Consider the following 19014-nt stretch of genomic DNA (forward strand, 5'->3'; position numbering starts at 1 on the left):
GGTTCACCAGATGATTTTAATAGTCACATCCAATTTATAATTGAGAACTGTTTATTTAGGGCACTGTTCTGGATGCTGGGAATATGGAGGTCTAAGGGCTAGGAAAGAAGAGTAAGGATTCAGTAAGTGTACATAGTGTGTTATTTGGTATTCATTAAAAACTATTTCTTCTTCCCTTACCAAGAGCTTAGGACAGGTACTGTACCAGATGCTGGATATGTTGTCCATCAAGCACACACTACATACAGTCTAATAAGTGCTCTGATAAGAATAAATACAAGGTACTTTTGAGGGCTGATTTGAAAGATATTTAATTCACTTGTGGGATTGGGAGAGCTTTGTGTGTCTTGAGGGAAGAGTAGGAATTAGACAAATGATGAGTCTGGGGTAAGGAAATGATGGGTTGCTTCTCACACGCCCCAGATGGGGATCTGGCCCGCAGCCCAGTCATGCGCCCAGACTGGGAATTGAACCGGCCAACTTTCGGTTTGCAGGCTGGCACTCAATCCACTGAGCCACACCAGCCAGGGCTAGAGTTACACTTTTAATGCATAAGCATAAATAAAAGAATTAAAAACATTTATATAGATATGGAATTAGTACTACCCATGTATAATTCACATCCGTATTTTATCCTCAAAAATTTGGGCAAAAAACTGTGTATTGTACATGGTGAAATAGAGTAATAAATGAAGAGAGAGGAACAGGCCCGTGCTTGAGGAGAAGTGTTTAGTGCATTGTGACTGGGGTCAGGGTTCAGGGATGAGCATGCGAAAGGGAAGACTGGAGAGCTAAAAAAGCTCTGTGATGAGGCCCTTGCATTTAATTTTTCCCTGCCTCCGAAGAGGGAGTCAAAAGATTTTAAGTAGGAGAGTGGCCTGACTTGAGTGGCATCTACTCTAAGACAATTAACAGCTGCCTTGTTGAGAGGCTACACAGGAGACAGGATGGTAAGCTGGTGAGAAATACTGGTCTGAGCTCAGACCTTGGATGAGGAGATAACTAGATTTGAGAAATAATGAAGGAAATCAGACAAGGTTTGACTGAAATTCAGAAATAGTTGGGCTTCTGGCCCAGGCAATTGGATAGATTTGCTGTTCACTGAAACAGGAAACATTGGGAAAGGAACCAATTTGGGAACAAGATGGGAATGAAGTGTTTCAGGTATGCTGAGTTTGGGGCACGCAAATTTACAAGTAGAGACATCCAGTAGGCAGCTGGATGTGCAAATCTGCAGTGCAGAGAACAGTGGCATTCAACGTTTTGCTCCCTTGATTTTAGGACTTGTTTTTGCTAACTTCTCTACTTGATCTTTACATGTCGGAAGTTCCTCAGGGTTTGTTCTGATACCCCTTCTCTCTTTAAATTTATACTCACTTTCATCCTGGGCAAACTCGTTGAGGTTATAGCTTTAAATATCACCTAGTACAATGATGACTACCGAATTTATGTCTCGAGTCCTGACCTTTCCCCTTAACTCTGGATTACATCCTAGCTGCCTACCTGACCTTCCCACTATGATGTACTAAACAGAACTTTGGTTTATCTTGGCATTTCTTCCAGGACTGAAAAAACTTTTGATCTCCCTCTCCAAATTTATTTCTCTCTTCCTAGTCTTTCTCATCTCAATAAAGGATGTCTTCATTCTCCGCCTAGATCAGAGTGGATAAAAAGCTTAGTAGTTACACTTGATTTCTCTTGTTCATTCTATACCTGTAGGTCCTTTTAATTCTACCTTCAAAACATGTCCTGAAACCATCTTTATATTCTTAGTTACAATCCTAGTACAAGCAGCAATAACATCTTCTCTGGACAATTGCAATAGCCCATTGTTAGGTCCCCGCAATCTTTCCCCTCTAAGATCTGTTTTTTCATACAGCAGCCAAATGATGTTGGAAAGGTCTACATCAGACCATATGTTGTGCCTCTTTAAAACTCTGTGACTTTATGTTGCACATAGGCTATGATTCCTTACCCTGGCTTAACAAAGCCTTTTAGGACCTGGCCCATCTACCTCTCCAACTTCATTACATAGCATTTATCCACACTTACCTTGCTTTAGGCACACTGGTCATAATTCTTGATGGTACCAAACATGCTTCTGCTTCAGTATTTTGTATATGTTTTGTCTAGATCCTCATTCCTTAAATACTTATATGACTCACTCCTTTTCAGTACAATTCTGGGTCAGATTCTTCCCTGGCCTTTCTATTTAAATACTGTCTCTCCCTCATTACTCTAACATCACCTCTTACAGCGTTGTCACAGTACTTATCAGTATTGAGATGATCTTTTTGTGGTTGGTCATTTCTCTGTCCTCGATTAGAACATGAGCTCCAGGAGAGCCCGAAACCTGGTCTGTTGCTCACTGTTCGGTGCCTAGAACAGCAGGAGGCACAGAGTAGGTACTGAGGGGACATTGACTAAGTGAGGGAATCTATTACAGATAGAGATTTGAGAGTCATTAATACAGAAAAGGTAACTCAGTTGATGAGAGTGGGTATGATTAAAATAAGACTCTATAATAGTGGTTCCTTACCTTGCTGTATGCTAGAATTAACAAGTTTTTTAAAAAAGGATATCTGGGCTTCACCCCAAAATGAAGTCTGTGAGTGAGGCCTGGGCATATTTGAAAAGAGCCCTGTCCAGTTTATTCTAATGGTTTTGGGATGTAGAGAGAGAAGAGCTGAGGATAGAACCGTGAGAAATACTGATAAAGAGGTAACAGAAGAGGATCCTGAAACAGACAGAATGACCCAAGGGAGAAGTGAGTTTCATGGAAGGAGAAGCTAATGGTGTCAAGTGCTCAAGCCAGGCCAAATCATGTGTAGGATAGCATTCAGTATATTTAGCAATGGGGAGGTTATAATTGGCCTCAGCACAGGCTTTTTCAACCGTGATACTGCTGACATTTTAGATTGGGTAATTCTTTGTTGTAGAGGGCTGCCCTGTGCATTGTGGGATGTTTAGCAACATCCCGGGCCTCTACTAGGAGACACGAATAGCAGCCTCCAGGTGTGACAACTAAAAATGTCTCCTGATACTGCCAAGCATCCCTTGGCAGGGGGCAGGGGGGTGGGCAGAATCAGCCTATCGAGAACCACTGTCTTAGCAAAAGCAGTTTTGGTAGAGAATTGAATTCTGACCCCAAATGAAAATGGGGTAATGAATAACAAACTGGGGAAATGGAGACAAAAGCATTTAAAAATTTTGATTATGAAAGTTGATTAGAAGTGGGGTGTCTTAAGTAGAGGAGTCATTGAGACGGCACATGGGTTTGTGGGAGGTTATTTTATTTTACTTTTTCTCCTCACCCAAGGACAAGCTTCTTGGTTGTAGAGGGGAGGGGAGGAAGGGAGAGAAACATCAATGTGAGAGAGAAACGAGTTGCCTTTTGATGTGCCCCGACCACAAATTAGACCCGTGACCAACTAACTGAGCCACTGCAGCCAGGGCTGTGGGAGGTTACTTTGAAGATGGGTGAAAATTGAGCATATTTATACACTACTTGAAATGGGGATAATTGATACTCAGATCCCTTGAAGAAATGGCACCTAGAATACTGGTAGAAGATTTGCCTTGGAAGAGGAGAATGCATTACAAAATGGGAGGTAAGGATAGCTGCCGATGCTGATAAAATACTGGGTTGACCAGAAAGTCTTCAATTTTTTCTGTAAAAGACACATTTTTCATTTTCACCAATAACTTTATTGATTTGGGTATTTTGAGTATGTCAGCTCTTTGCCGCGATGGCCTTCTAGTGGATAGAGGCCAGGGCTGCTGCTGAACATCTTCAGTGCATAAGACAGCCCTGCAGCAAAGAATTATTTGGCCAAAATGTCAGTAGTACCAAACCTCTTTTGACACATTCAATCAGTCACAGCACCTTCTCCATATACTGCACAATTTTTTTGCGTTTCAGTTGCATTTTTACCTTGAAATAATCATAATATGCTGAAAATGTTGCACATTTTCTTCCAGCTTCAATATTAAAGTAGCTACAAAAAAATTTACCAGTTTTGATTTTTTTTAAATGCACACTGATGTGGCAGCTGTCACAAAACTAACAATTGTTTTGAATGAAGTTGACAACTAAGCCCTACTAGAGCCATCGAATGGAAAATTCCAAACTTTTTAAACGTTTATTGGGAACACTATTACAAGCAATGTGTGTGTGTGTGTGAACTCATTTAATTCTCACAACAGTGCTGTCAGGCAAAGTGGTATATACGGGAATGTTTCACGGGGGATGAATGGTGTAAAGCCAGGGGTGTCCAACCCACGGCCTGCGGGCTGCACGCGGCCCAGGATGGCTATGAATGCAGCCCAACACAAAATCATAAATTTACTTAAAACATGGGATTTTTTGTTTTTGTTACTGTGTATTTAATGTGTGGCCCAAGACAGCTCTTAACAGTGTGGCCCAGAGACACCAAAAGGTTGGACAGCCCTGGAATGATTTTGCTTGCCATTGGGAAGGGGCTTTCCAGAGGGCACAGTGAAGAACAGGGGCACTGAGAGGTTAAGCAGCTTGCTCGGGATCACATCTCTAGTGAGGGGCAGGGCCAGGAGTCCTCAACTCAAGCATCTGGCTTTCGAGCACTTGCTCTTTGCTACGTACAGGATGCCGATAGCAGAGGTGGCAGGAAGTTCAGGTAATTCCATCTGATGGAGAGTTGGGGAAGGAACATGTTAGAAAGTTTGAAGAGACTGTAGGAAATGTGAGGATAGCAGAGAGGGCTTGAAATAGCCATTGTAGGAATTCAGAAAATTGCCAGACAATAATAAGGACTCAGTTAAGATAGGAGGCAAGTATTGGGGGGTACCAGTCTAGATGGATGTCCGATTTTTCTCCAGGTTTAATCAGCAACCTGGTTATAGAATCCTGGTTCTAGGCTTCAGGGTTGAGAATGAGAATAACGAGGATCGTGGTTGGTGGATGGAGGCCAGGCTGGGTAGGGAGAAAAGAAAAGGGGCAAACGGAAGTGGAGGGAAGTCAAGAGCTTAGTGTTGCTGATGAGATTCGAAGAGCTGATGGCGGGGATAAAAAGAACAGGATGGATAGAAGATTTGGGTCAGAAAGCGTATGTTCAGGATTTTGGAGATGGAGAAATTCCTGGGGGTGACGCGCTAGGTGTGGCCATGGAGGTGGATAGCTGAAGAGAACGGAAGGGAAAAGCCTTTTAGCTGATACCAAGGGCTGAAGAGCTGGGTGTCGGGTGGCTGTCCAAGGACACCGCCAGGGTGTCGCCAAGACCCGGGTTCAGGCAACGAACAAGCGAAAATAGGGAAGTGGACCAGAGGATGGTGTAGCTGCTTGGAGAGCCGAGACCCTGAGAGGAACAATGACTTTTGTATGAAGGTTAAGGATGGCGGTGACATTGGAAGGAATAGAGAAGGCTGAGCGACCCCTGAGGTTTCAGGAAGACGCCGGTCCCGGAGAGCCCGGCTTCCGCTGCGGCGCAGAGGTGGGTGAGAATGTTCACGGCAGAGGCAGGGGCTGTTGATGTTGTTTGTATCCACAGACCCCATTAGAAAGAGACGAGAGAGAAGAGGGGGGATTTACATTTTGGATGGTGTCCAAGGATCATTCCCTCGGTGGCTGAGAGGAGTGGGCATTCCGGGCCTCTGAGAGACTCTGGCCACAGCTGGCAGTGCACCCGAGGGCGAGCGCCCTCTGCGGACTCCACGCTCAGCACTGTCTTAACTCTTCCGGTGAGGCCTGGTGAGATTAGGATGGAGGTGCCACTGAGCAGAGGTGGGGTATCTGGCCAAGGGATGAGACGTCCTCCAGAGAGACCCGGAACCGTGGAGGAGGATGGGCTGCAGAGCTGTGGGCAGGGCGTTGCAGGGGTTGAGAATTAGGTAGGTAGTAAGGCCTGGTTTGCACCCACAGATGGTGAAGACCCAGGGAAATCTGGGTTTTGTTGCTTACTGACCCAACAGTGCAGACTGAGCAAGGGAGGAAGATTACCTTTCCTGTCTTTGGTCTTTGTGCCATACTATTAAGAGGCAGTGTTGTTTACACTCCAGCATAGTGAAACTACCCTTGGGTTTTTCTTTGTTTTGTTTTGTTTTGTTTTTTTGTTTTTTTGCAACTCTCTATGGGGCAAAACATGAATCCGGACGTGGTAGGGCAGGTGGGGAGATAAATCTGAAAGACACACACCCCATGCTGGATTCCGAATAACTAGACCATTCTTGAACCTGGAGTATGGGGAAGGGGAAGGGAACATCTGTTTAGCTTTGATTGTTCTTCGCGTGATGGGAAAAGCATGCCCTCCCAGGAGATTGCTTCAATAAGACTAGGGAAGTGAACGGGAGTGACAGGATGTTTTCAGCCTCTGGCTGTCACACGCGCACATGACAACACTGAGAAGAGGAAAGGAGAACAAGTTCACATTTCAGAGCTTACTGCTCAGTGCCAGGCACTGTTAGGCTTTTTATTATGAATCCTTATAGGACCTCTCTGAAGTAGTGCACGTTCCTCTCTTCATTTTGTAGGCCAGGTACCGTCAGAAAGGTAAGTAACTTGTTCAGAGTCAAAGATCAAGTAAACAATGGGCCCAGACTTCAGATGACCTAATCCCAAAGTCTGTCTTTTTTTTTTTTTTTTTTGATGGGGAGGACATAGCTTGTTGGGATTGGTGGGGCAGGTGCTACTAGCAAAGGGAAACCAAAGCCCTTTGTAGGTAGAAAGGTGGGGGAGGGACAGCAGAGAGGGTGGTTGAGGTCAGGGGACACCTAAGTCTCTCCTGACCGCTGACAGAGAGGCAGTGGGCTGGGCATGTTAGTAAGAGGAAATTGTCCAAGAGCCAAGCTTTCCAGGATTTTCTCCTGTTTTCCCTTCAGCAGCCCGCCCTGGGCAGTGGCTCAGCTTTTTAGCTTTGTCCTTACATCCTGGGCATAGACAAGGGCTCAATTTAGGGAGGTGTGTTTTGGCCATCCAGAACAGCTTTGGTTCTGTTCTCGCTCTCCCTTCCAAGGACATGTGGCTGAGTGGAAAGGACACTCAGCCGAGAGTGAGGAGGCCTGTGTTTCTGTGTAGCCGCTGATGAAGGGAACAGTAGTGGTCGGCAGAGGGACGCGTTTATTCGTGGAAGACAAGCAGAGATTGTTTCCTCAGGGGAGCCCGAGACGCATCCTCAGGCCCAAAGAACTGCCCTATGTGGAGGTTTTGGCAAGGATCCGGAGCTGCTTCCTGATTGCCGGCACCCAGGGCCCCGCGGCCTGCGGCTTGCGTTTCGGTGGTTTAGGGAAGCAGGAAGGGAAGGCGGAAGTGAGGTATTGGGCAGACCCTGTCTGGGCGCTTGACTTTTTCTGTGGGTTGGATGTGGCGCTGGCCTTTGCAATAAACAAGGGGTTCAGCTTTGCAAGCTGAAAGTCTTGGATGGGTAACTCTTCTGGGTGCTCATGCCTTTCCCTGAACCTTGTAGGCTCTGCCTTCTCGTTCTTAGGTGCCTCATATACAAAGAGAACCTTGTTTTTCAGCTTGTGTTGGATCCAGGGATCAGTTGAGGCCAAAAGAATGAATGTTTCTTGTAGCTGCATTGAAATAAAAGCTCTGTGGCTGGCTCGCCTCAGGCTAAGGCTGGGAGTGGAGTGGGTACCCCAGGGAAGGGGCACTCTGGCCACAGGCTGCTATGGAATGAGGTCAAGGGACAGTGGCTGAGGGCTTATTCCCCGCTCCTCCCTCCTGACAAAGAACAAGCAGCCAGGATGGATGGGACAGGCTTGGAGGAGGGGTTGAGGAGAGGAAGAAGGGCAGGAGTGTCTTACACTCTTCTTCACAGACTGGTTCTTCTCCTCGTCCAGCATTTCCAGGAGCAAGTAGAACACTTGGGGGCTGCGGATCCCCAGGACGCCCTGGCAGCAGCAGAGGGCCGTGCCTGAGTAGCCAGCCCCAGGGCGTGCCCGTCTATGTTCTAGCCCCCCTGAGGCGGCCCTGTGGCCTGCGGAGCTGCAGTAGGCGTCGCAGCTGAGGTGTCTCTTTCCTGGCCTTAGAAGGCCACTTGCCTTGGCTTCCGGTGCACACTATTCATCAGCAAGAGTTAAGACAATTTCTGCAGCTTCTAGCAATGCCCCTCACACCCATCTCCTGTGCCCTATCCCTCTGACCTCCAATCCTGAAGAACAAGAGCTCCTGGTAGGGCTGGAATTATAAAATAAACAAGCAAGCAAAACCCTTCCCAAACTTTACAGCCCTTTTCTCCCCTCCATAATTCTCAGTTGCCGGGGGCCCCAGCCGTCAACCCCCCTGGTCAGAGACGCAGAGCCTCTTACCAAAGAGATGACCGCCTCCTCGCGCGCCGCGGTGCTCGGGCTCGTCAGCTGCCTGTGGAGAAGGGGGCAAGTGTGGTGGCCCAGTGAGGGGCAGCGGCCGGGAGGCTGATGCTGCTTTACTGTGGCCAGAGTGAGCTGGGCAAAAGGCTGCTGAGTGATGCTGATTTCATTAATTTCTCACTCTTGTTTCCTGGGTCAGGAGAGGGGCTGGGAGGGAAAAGGCAGGAACTGCAATTGGCAAGGAGGTGCTGAATGGCAATCACACCTGTCCAGAACTTGACCTTTCGTGTCCTCATCTTAATCTGAGCTTTATAGCATCCCTGAGTGGTAGGTATAATCGGCCTCTTTTTACAGTTGGAGAAAAGTCCAGGGGTCAAAGAGGGACTTGGCCAGGGGCACGGGCAAGCGAGGGCTGGGGCCTGGCAGCGGGGTCTCAGCTCTCCGGCCCCCTGCCCCCTTCCCACAGCCCAGGACGTGGCCCTGGCAGCTCCCAGCCCACGCCACTCACGCCTCCACCAAGTTCAACATCGTGGGCTTCATCTTGAGCTCTTCCACTGTTTCAGCCACAGCCTGCCTCATAGCCTGAAGAGGGAAGGGGGGGTGCAGGGGGTACCCTTAAGTGCTTCCCAAACCTTTTCTTTTTTTAAAAAAGTTATTTATTTATTTATTTTTAGAGAGGGGAAGGGAGGGAGAAAGGGAAACATCAATGTGTGCTTGCCTCTCACTCGCCCCCTACTGAGGACCTGGCTCACAACCAAGGCATGTGCCCTAGACTGGGAACTGGTCTGGCGACCCTTTAGTGTGCAGGCCGGCACTCAATCCACTGAGCCACACCAGCCAGGATGCAAATCTTCATTGAATGTTTAGTTTGTGCTGCATGTAAAGTGGGCCTTGCCTTAAAGAGCTCATGGTCTGGTGGTAGAAGCAGACAAATGAGTAGGCAATGACGTCACTGTGACCAGGGTTACAATTGAGCTAAGTGTAGGGTGTGCGCAGGAAGATCTCCTAACTCAGTCTGGGTACCAGCAAGATTTCCTGGAGGAGCTGACTTCTCAACTGGAAGCTGAAGGGTGAGTGAGAGTTAACCAAGCAGAGAGCTGGGGGACGGTGATGTTCCCGGCAGAGGCGGGACAGGTACAAAAGCCTGGAGTCAAGCAAGAGAGCACAGGGTATTTAGAGAACAGAAAATAGTTCAGTTTAGCTGGGTGACCAAACCACCTGTTGAAAGTGGGGCACAGCGGGACCACAGGTGTACATTGGGACGGGCATTCGAAGCACAGCAGGCGTGTGGTTCTGAGGGAGAGCCGCTGAGATGAAGCCAGAGGCGTGAGCAGGCCTCGGGTGGCGAAGGACAGGGGAGGTCACCCTGAGGGTGGCAGGGAGCTATTGCAAAGGCCTATACCTAGGTGAGACACAGTCTGGTTCACATTTTAGAAGAGTGTCTTCAGATAAAAGTTCTGTGGCTAGTTTTGAGTAGCTATCTATTATAAAGATAAAAGCAAGGGAGCACAGGAGGGCAGACACGAGTCTGTTTGCAACGATTTGGTGTTTGGACTGGTCTTGAAGGAGCTGTTATATTCTAATAGGCAGAAGGAGAGAGGAGTTACTAGTGAGTGTGAATAGGCAGAGCAGGGAGGCACTTTGCCGAGAGAACTGCCTGAGCAGAGGCATGGTGGCCTGAAAACGGGGGCTGCGTTAGGGACGCAGTGGGTTAGGGTGAATGTGGTTCTCTAGGGGGCAGTGCGGTGGAGGGGGAGCCAAGACAGGAGTGGTTTTCAGAGGAGGCAGATGAGACAGCTTCGGGCTGCCTGGGCTTGGGCGCTTTGGTTTCACTTACAAGGAAGGGCTCATTATACGTCTTCCTCTGGAGCAGGTCGAATACGAGCCCCTCCAGCCCCTGTGCCTGGATCTGCTCCAGGCCAATGGTCTTGAGCAGCTGCGTGGCTTCAAAGCGGTGCTGGGGGCAGGGTTGGGGGGCCATGAGGGATAGACTCCTTTTCTCACCCACCCTCCAACCCGGTGCGAGTGCTGAGGAAGGAGAGGCGCAAGGCAGCCCTAGAGCGTACCTCAAGGACACTAGAATGGCACAGCTGGTCCAGGCTGGCCCTGATGACCTCGGCTGAGTGTACATGCATCCTCCTCACCAGCATCCTAAGTGCCTGTCGGGGGCAGGTAGGGCAGATGGGGTCCAAGAAGAATCTGGAGGGCTGAGAACTCACTGGGGATTGGTGGGATCCTGTCTCTTGAGTGTGCACGTACTTAAGTGGACACCCATTCACATCCAGTGTACACAGATGCATGTGCACTTGCGTCCACATGCCCCCACACCCAGGCATGCACGTATTCATACACACAGGGCCCTGCAGGACTCCCTGCTGAAGCTTCTTTTCCCTGGGTGAGGATGACGGGGTCCAGACCCCACGGAAGTCAGCACTGGCCTCTGTTTCCCCCGGCTCCCTGGGGGCCCAGCCGCCTGCCCTCGCACCTTCATCCTCTGGGGCCTGGGCCCTTGGTGCAGGCACCGCAGCAAGAACTCCCGGGCGGTGTCGCTGCAGGGCCTCAGGAAGCCCAAGCACAGGGCTGCCTCCACAGCCGCTTCGTCCTGCAGTGTCTGCATCAGCATCTGCAGCACAGACACGAGCGTCCCTTCATCGCCGACTTGAGTCCTCTGAGAGGAAGACAGGAGGTGACAGGGCGGGGACCGTGCCTTCAGCCAGGCTTTGCTCAGAGAGCAGTGCATTGCTGCTTCCAGACCATTCTCCCTCCTCCCTAAATGGACCTTATGTTATTGACTGTTTTAAATACTTCTTAGTTTTGCTGTCATCTACTTGCTCCGAGGTCACATCCTCTCATTTCTCTATGACTTCTGAATGGATCAATGGCTCTCCCTTTAACACTTCTGCTGTCTAGTTCCTGGCATTAACAAAAATATAAATGTCCTCAATCCAGCTCCGCTCCTCCAATAACCCTGTCCTCCGCTCTTTGTCAGCCCCTAAGTCCCACAGAGACTCTATCATTACCCATCACTACAACTCCGCGACATCCATTGCACAGGTCCCGCTCTCTGACCGTCACCTCCTGTCTTTCCAGCTTCACCTCCTGATGTCAACAACTGCTAGACTCCACAGGGACTGGCTCTTCCTCTTCTCTTAACATTGGGGCACCCCAAGGCTGGATTCTTGGTCCTTTTGTTAGCGATCTCATCTAGCTGAATGACATTAGATGCTGTCTATATGTTGACAACTCATTTTTTTCCTCCAGTTCAGACTTCTTTCCTGAACTCCAAATTGCACATCCAACAGACATCTCACACATAAGCTGCCCCAAACTGGACTTAAGGTATTGCCTCAAAACCTGTTCCGCCCGCAGGTCTCTCCATCTTTCATTTGCTAGGCCAAAAGCCTTGGCTTCATCCTTGCTTCCACACTGCCTTTTATAGCTCACACTCAGCCTGTCGGTTTAACTTTTAAAATGTGTCCACTACCCCTCACCCGGATTGCCTCCGCAGCCCCTAATTTGGTCTTTCTGCTTCCACCTTGTCTCCCTCCTCCCATGTTTCTCAACACAGCGGTCAGAGTAAACCTTTTGAAACGTTAGACCATGCCACTCCCTGCCTCGCTCAAATGGCCCCTATTCCCCTCAGAGTAAGAGCCCAAGCACTTCAAGTTGTCCAGAAGGCTACCTAGGACCCGGCTTCCTGTTAACGTCTCTGACCTCGCTTCATTTCCTACTGCCTCCTCTTGTCCCTCTCCGCCGCAGCCACACCGGCTGCCCCGCGGGTCCTCGATGTGTCCAGCACACTCCTGACCGAGGGCGTTCGTGTCGCCCGGTCCTTCTGCCAGAACGCCTTCCCTCAGCGTCTTCGAGGCCAACGTTACCATCCTGTCTTTGCTCAAACAACACCTTCTGAATGAGGTCTTCCCTCTCGTTCATGTTTAAAATCTCAACCTATACCTGTCCCCATGTGGCATCCCAGAACACCCTACCCATCTACACAACTTTTCCATCGTGCTTGTTACCTCTAACACCCTACGTAATGAAGGTTACTGGTCTTTAAGAGTCGGCCCCCACTGGAATAAAAGCTCAACAAAAGCAGACACCTTGGTCTGTTTGGTTCACTGATGTCTCCCAAGGGCGCAGGAGAGTGCCTGGCCCATGGTAGCGGTTTAGCCTAGGTTTATTTGGAGCAATGATGGGGTTAAAGTAAGAGGACCCAACTGGGAAAAATCTTGAGTAGTGTTAGCGGACTCTCTTGATCCCTGTCCCATCTTGACAGCGGTTTCCCTTTAATACATTATTTTAGGCATGATGATGATTATGGGTACCATTCAGAGAGCCCAGGCGTGGAACTAGGCACTTGACACACGTTATTTCACTTAGTCTTCTCGACAGTGCTGCAAGGTAATTACTGTCGCTGTGTCAGAGAGAGACAAACGGTGGCTGCAGAAGCTGGCTTTTCAGAGGTTGTGTGACTGCTAGGTGGCTACGCCAGAGCTTCCGGTCAGGACAGTGCGCAGGACCTGCCTTCCCAATCAAAATGGGGAGCGAGCGTCCCTTCTGCCTGACCAGTCCCAAGCCAACGCCGTCAGTTACCGTGTCGTACTTTGCCCCATGACTGAGCTCTTCCCAGTCACCTTGTCGTTGGGGACAGCAGCCCAGAAGTTGAGAGCTACGCGTAGTCCCCTGAGAGCATCCATCCTTTGCTCCTCGTTTTGCCCCTTCAACTGCTTGATGAGAGCCTGGATCACGGCCTTATCCAGGCAACCTGGACGGGGAGGGTCCTTGGGTCAGGGCTGGGCCTCCTCTCTGCCAGGCGCCATTTGACTCCTCTGTGCCCTCAAGGCAGGTGCCAAGCACTAGGTCCCAGGTGTTGCCCATCCTCCCAGGGTCTGAGCTTGACCTCAGTTCCAGTCTCCCTTTTCACTTCACCGGCCTCTGCCCAACAGCACCTGGGAGAGCCCCCGGACACTGCCAAGTGCCAGGGTGGGGTGGGTGCACACTCCACTCCCTCCCGTCCTTACACAGAGGCGACGGTGGCTGCGCTGCCGCCTGTCTTACCTCCCCCAGCTCCCTGCCCATGGAGAGGGCGCACTCACCCAGGATGGCCAAGGATCTATAGGCCTCATGCGCCACCTTCTCTGGACCAGTCTGGGCCTGATTTAAGAGGCAGGTGGTGGAAAATGCTGTAAGGTGATGAAATGCCAGAGCTTTGAGAATCTCAGCTTAATGCCATTTTATAAATAAGGAAACGGAGGCCTAGAAAGCAACTTGTCTATGCCCAGAGACAGCACAGCCAGGATGGAGCCAGGGGAGGAAGACCACTTGGGAGTCAGACTTTTGTTCAAATACCCGTCTGGATATTTGATCTAGTAGCCACGGGGCCTTGGGCGAGTGGCGTGGCCTCTCAGAGCTTCCGTTTTCTCATTAGGAAACTGCAGATACTACTACCTGTTCCTAGTATGGCAAGACACACAAGATTATGGGGAAGGGCGCACGCTCTCCATTATACACCGGCGTATAGACAAGGAGGCAAGGAGTCAGTCAGGGCTGAGAATGAACTCAGTCTCACTGCCATTGTCTTAGACAAAAGGGAGCTTCAGACTCCGCCTTTCCCACCCTTTTAGATTAAGCTGCCCTTTAAGGAAACGAAGACAGGAGGCGGCGTGGTCCGCACCGGGCAGCTCTCCTCACGGGGGCCGGCCGCCGTCCTTGCAGCCTTGCGACACTTTTCTGTGCCCATGTGCCCAGTTCTATACACCTCATGCCTTGTTCCCTCCTCTCCTGAACCCGGGGCAGCCCTAGACTCACCACCTGGAACAGCGTCTCTATTGCAAACTTGTCACCGACGCCCAGGCACCCCAGAGCCTGCAGGACCGGGGGTGGAGGAAGGGGGAGAGACCTTGGACACCGCCCCAGGGGTCGCCATTCTCTGCACACATCTGGGTTTTGTTCTTGGAACCCCCCTCCTCACCCCCCACCTCAAGCGTCTTTCTACTCTCCCGCTCAGCCTACTCCTACCTGCAGCCACGCCCCCTCCGCCCTCGCTACTTCTCACCTGTGCCGCGTAGAACTGCTCGTCTTCCCGGGGAGACTTCAGGCTTTCTGTGAGTTCCTGCCCATCCAAAGAAGCCAGTGGAAAGGAAGAAAGGGGTCAATATGGTTGTAGAGCTTCCAACTGAAAAAGGAGCTCATCCAATCCAATCCGTGTTCCTCTCCTCCCTCCACTTTGCAGGCGAGGATTGGGGTGAGGCGGGTAGGGGGGTTGGGGGACTGAAGGATGGTGTGAGCGCAGAGGAAGGGAGTCTGCCTTCCTCCCTCCCACCATGGTCCCGGACCTTTAACCTCTGCCCCTTCAGGGAGTCCCCAGGAGGGAGCAAAGGCTTGGGTCTCCTCTGAGGTTTCATAGTCAGCTGGATCACGGAGAGATGGGTTCTTCGGATGGCAGCACTCTCTTTGAAGTACCTGTGTGAGAAACTGCACAGGCAGCCTTGGTCCCCTCGTGGCCTCCTTCCCTCCGTCACAAATTCTGCTCTGCCCCCAATTCTCAGCCCAGCTTAGAGAGGGGGCCAGAGGCAGACAGAGGAGCCCCGCCTACCCCGGGGCCCTCCCTGGGGTCTGTCGGCTGACTTGCTCCCCTCCCAGCCCCACCACACGCCTTCTTCCTCTTTCCTGGCTGTGGAGGGAGGAGGTGAAGCAGTGGGGGCGGGTGAAGCACACCTGGGGCAATCTCTCATTTTCTGCAACATCTTCTGGGTCTCCCATTCCTGTCGCTGATTGTACAGGGTGAGCCAGTGCATGGAGACCTCCGAGTGGCGGTAAGCTGCCGAGCTGGACTTGCGCGGGTGCTGCCTCCAGCACTCTGGGCTTGGGGGAACCTCCTCCTTTGGCATCTGGGGTGTGGCGGTATGTGAGTGGCAGAGCCGTCACCGATTTAGTAAACACGCAAACAAAACACAGGATGTTCCGTTACATTTGGGCTGCAGGTAATGAATGCAATATTTGGGACATATATATATTAAAAGTGATTCACTGTTTTATCTGAAATTCAAATTTAACTGGGCACCCTGTTAAATAAAATATTTTATGAGGATCCCTGTGTTAATTAATAAAAACGACTCCTCCTTGAGCACTGCCCACCTGGTAGGCCAGGCCTTACAGATGCAGCCTCGCAGCGGCTCTGCCAGGCTCAGCCTCTTGCACGGAAGGGGGCTTCTGAGGCTCAGGGAGGGAAAGGGACTTGCCCAGGGATTGGTAGCAGCCCCAAGGGTGAGTGTTGGGGTTCTGTGAACTGGCCTTCATAGGAGGGGACAGTCTGCTGTCCCTCTTACTTCAACAAAGCTCCTAGGATGGCAAAAGTTAGGGGTCCTACCTACCTGGAAGCAGGACAAGGGCAGGTGAACAGGTGCCAAGGCTTTTTTGAGCTCTGTGGTGTGAATGAGACAGCAGTTACGAAGGTGGGCTCAGGAACCATCCCCTGGGGCATCTGTTATTGAGCATTTAGTGAGCACTAGTGCCAGCACAGGGAGTAAGCACGGCATCGCTCCTGTCCGCGGGGGCTCACCGTGTTCTGCCACCTTGCCGTTCATAACGTGGTGTGCGGAACAGTCGCGTGGCCATCGCCTGCGAGTTTCTCAGAAATGCAGACTCTCAGGCTCCCCCCAGGCCTCCCACATCAGGATCTTCATTTTAACAAGATTCCTCCGTACAGGGTCCGGCAGAAGTGACGCCTGCCTGAGTGCGGTGGGTTGGGCACGCGAATGTCTCGCACGAGATGGACGGCAGTTTGAACAGGTCACCTAAAACGCCCTAGGGCGTGCTGGAGCGGGATGTTGTTACATTACCGAATTACATGCTTACGATGTGAACGTGTAATAAAAGATTTGGTATAGATTATCAGCTTTTAAAAAAGGGACATTATTTGTGCTGGACCCTGTACTTTGAAGTTGGAGAAACACTGGTCTGTCTGGCAGAGTGGCTCTCAACCTTGGCTGCGTATTAGAATTTTTTGAGGGACCTTTTAACATGCCTTGGCCCTACGTGAGACTAACAGAATGAGAACAGATCCTCTGAGGAAGCGGTCTCAGTATTTTAGGAAGCTCCCCAGGGGATTCTAATGTGCGGCTCATGGTGACAACCACTGGCCTCCGTCAGCAGTTCTCAAACCTGAGTGCGCGTTAGGATCCTCTGGAGAGCTTGTTCCAACCGATTTCTGGGACTCCTCCCCAGAGCGTTCATTCAGTGGATCTGGTGTTGGGTGTGAGCACTTGCGTTTCTAACAAGATGCCGATGCTCCTGGTCCAGGAACCACACTTTGAGAACCCCTGGACTGAGACTGAACTGTTCATCAGCGATTAACAGAGGGAAACAAATGTGAAGACAGATGGAGGCACAGGTGGGACAGAGGAGGGGCCCTGGACCTGGCTGGGAGGATCAGGGAAGGTTTCCTGGAGATTACGCACAAGTGGAGTCTTCAGTCCAAGTCTAAGGGGGAGGAGCACTAAGCACGGGGAACAATTATGCAAAGACTTAGAGGTGTAAGAAATAGGTAGAGAGCCGGGGTGCTGGTGTGGGAGCAGAAGTGGAAGAAACACGAGATGCCCCACCTTAGAGGACCCTGGAGACTTGAGGGTTGCGGGGAGCCACCAAAGTGTCCAGGGGTCTTGCCCTGGCCCCTCCCATGGATTTGCTGAACTCCCCCAGACCCCTGCGTGGGAAGGGAGCCAGGGAGCTTTCCTTTTCAGACCCTTGCCCCGCATTCTGTTCCTCTCCATTCTGGCCTCACCTTTGTTCCTGTTTGGATATTCCAGCCATGGGTGCTTGAACATTGACCTGGAGAAGTCAGAGATGTCGACTGACTTTTCGTAGGCCATCCTTTTCAAGTCCTGGTGGGGCCAGAGGCAACTCGGGCAGGGTGGTGGCGGTGGTAGGACACAGGGCCTTTGGAGGAGCGGGGACACGGCTCAGGGCGACCTGTCTTGTGCCTCACAAGAGGAACTAGCGGGGTGTCTGCGCTTCTGGAGATAGAAGCTTCCTGTGCAGAACAGCCAGGTCTCCTAGGGAAATAGAATGCTCCAGTTCCATTCTTTTTTTTTTTTTTTTAAAGATTTTATTTATTTATTTTTAGAAAGGGGAAGAGAGGGAGGAAGAGAGGGACAGAAACATCCATGTGCGGTTGCCTGTCACAGGCCCCCTACTGGGGACCTGGCCCGCAGCCCAGGCATGTGCCCTAGACTGTAAATCAAACCGGTGACCCTTTGGTTTGCAGGCCCCACTCAATCCACTGAGCCTCACCAGCCAGGGCTCCCTTTATTTATTTTCATTTTTTATAAGATTTTTATTTATTTACTTTTAGAGAAAGGGGAAAGGAGGGAGAAAGAGAGGGAGAGAAACATCCATGTAAGAGAGAAACATCCATCGGTTGCCTCTCATATGCACCCCGACTGAGAACTGAACTTGCAGTCGAGTCATGTGCCCTGACCTGGAATCAAATCGGCGACATTTTGCTTTGCAGGACAATGCCCATCCAACTGAGCCACACTGGTCAGCGCAGTGCTTCCTGTTAAGTGTTTATTGTATGTTTAATCTCTTCATAGATTCCCCCCATGTTCTTCAGTGAACTATGAACAGCCTGAAAGTAAAAGATTGTGGCTGGTAGCTTATTCACCAATTTATTTTGCTCCCAACACCTGCCCCTCTGTCCCCCCCCCCGCCTCCTGCCCAGCCAATGCCTAGTGCCTGGCACACAGCAGGCAGCTCCACAGCAAGGAAAGATGGGCCAACAAGCCATCAGACTTAATATCACTAGAAAACTGACATCATGTGTCCTGATGTGCTGCACTGAGAAAGCGTCACTCTTCTAGTGTTCCTGCAAAAAACGTTTAACTGGAATTTAATTATGAGGAAACAATTAGGCAAATTCAAATGAAGTGTTCTATAAAAATCTGATCTGAATGCCTAAAAAGTATCCATGTACTGAAAGACAAAAATTCTGTGAAAGGACACTAAAAAGACATGTCAGCTAAATTCAATAGGTGTACATAATTGTATCCCGGATTTAAAAATCAGCTGTAAAAGACATTATTGGGACAATTGTGGGAATTCGATCATGGCCTGTATATTAGAAAATAATATTGTGTCAATAGCCAGTTTTCTGAGCATAAAATATATACTTAAACTTTTAGGGGCGGCTCCAGTGTGGCTCAGTGGTTGGGCGTCATCCTGCAAAGCCAAACGTGGCTGATTTGATTCTCGGTCAGGGCACATGCCTGGGGTGTGGGTTCGGTCCCCAGGTGGGGCATGTGCTAGAGGCAGCCAGTTGATGTGTAGTGAAATCACATCTGCAACTTACTCTCAGATTCAGAAAAAATGGTGTATCAACTATATACACACACACGTACACATATGCATATAGATAAAGCAAATATGGTAAAATGTTAATATCTGAACCTAGATGAAGGATCTGTGGGTGTGTTCTTGCAAATTTCTTTAGGTTTGAAATTTTGCAAATTAAATATGGGGGGAAAAAGAAAAAAGTATGGACTTCAGCATTAGACCTGATGGGTTTAAATGTTTTACCCTCTCCCTGGCTGGTGTGACTCAGTGGATTGAGTGCTGGCCTGTGAACCAAAAGGCCACCAGTTCGATTCCTTGCCAGGGGTACATGCCTGAGTTGCAGGCCAGGTCCAAGGTCGATGCTTCTCTCCCCCCCTTCCCCGCTCTCTAAAAATAAAT

General features: G+C 50.1%; 1 protein-coding gene across 1 annotated transcript; it reads right to left on the reverse strand.

The window, feature by feature from the left end:
• Positions 1-7164: 7164 nt before the first annotated feature.
• Positions 7165-17153, reverse strand: HEATR9 (HEAT repeat containing 9). The gene is made up of 15 exons (XM_054593100.1): positions 17066-17153; positions 15657-15706; positions 15001-15173; positions 14619-14745; positions 14339-14395; positions 14092-14148; positions 13380-13437; positions 12918-13048; positions 10769-10951; positions 10350-10442; positions 10121-10240; positions 8792-8865; positions 8284-8335; positions 7780-7866; positions 7165-7545 (listed from the first exon to the last, which is right to left on the reverse strand). The coding sequence occupies exons 1-15, from the start codon at positions 17151-17153 to the stop codon at positions 7165-7167; spliced, it is 1731 nt and encodes a 576-aa protein (XP_054449075.1).
• Positions 17154-19014: the final 1861 nt, after the last annotated feature.

The sequence above is a fragment of the Pteronotus mesoamericanus genome, unplaced genomic scaffold (genome assembly GCF_021234165.1).
Source record: "Pteronotus mesoamericanus isolate MK-2021 breed Mesoamerican mustached bat unplaced genomic scaffold, CSHL_Meso_final scaffold_408, whole genome shotgun sequence".
Classification (NCBI taxonomy): Eukaryota; Metazoa; Chordata; class Mammalia; order Chiroptera; family Mormoopidae; genus Pteronotus; species Pteronotus mesoamericanus.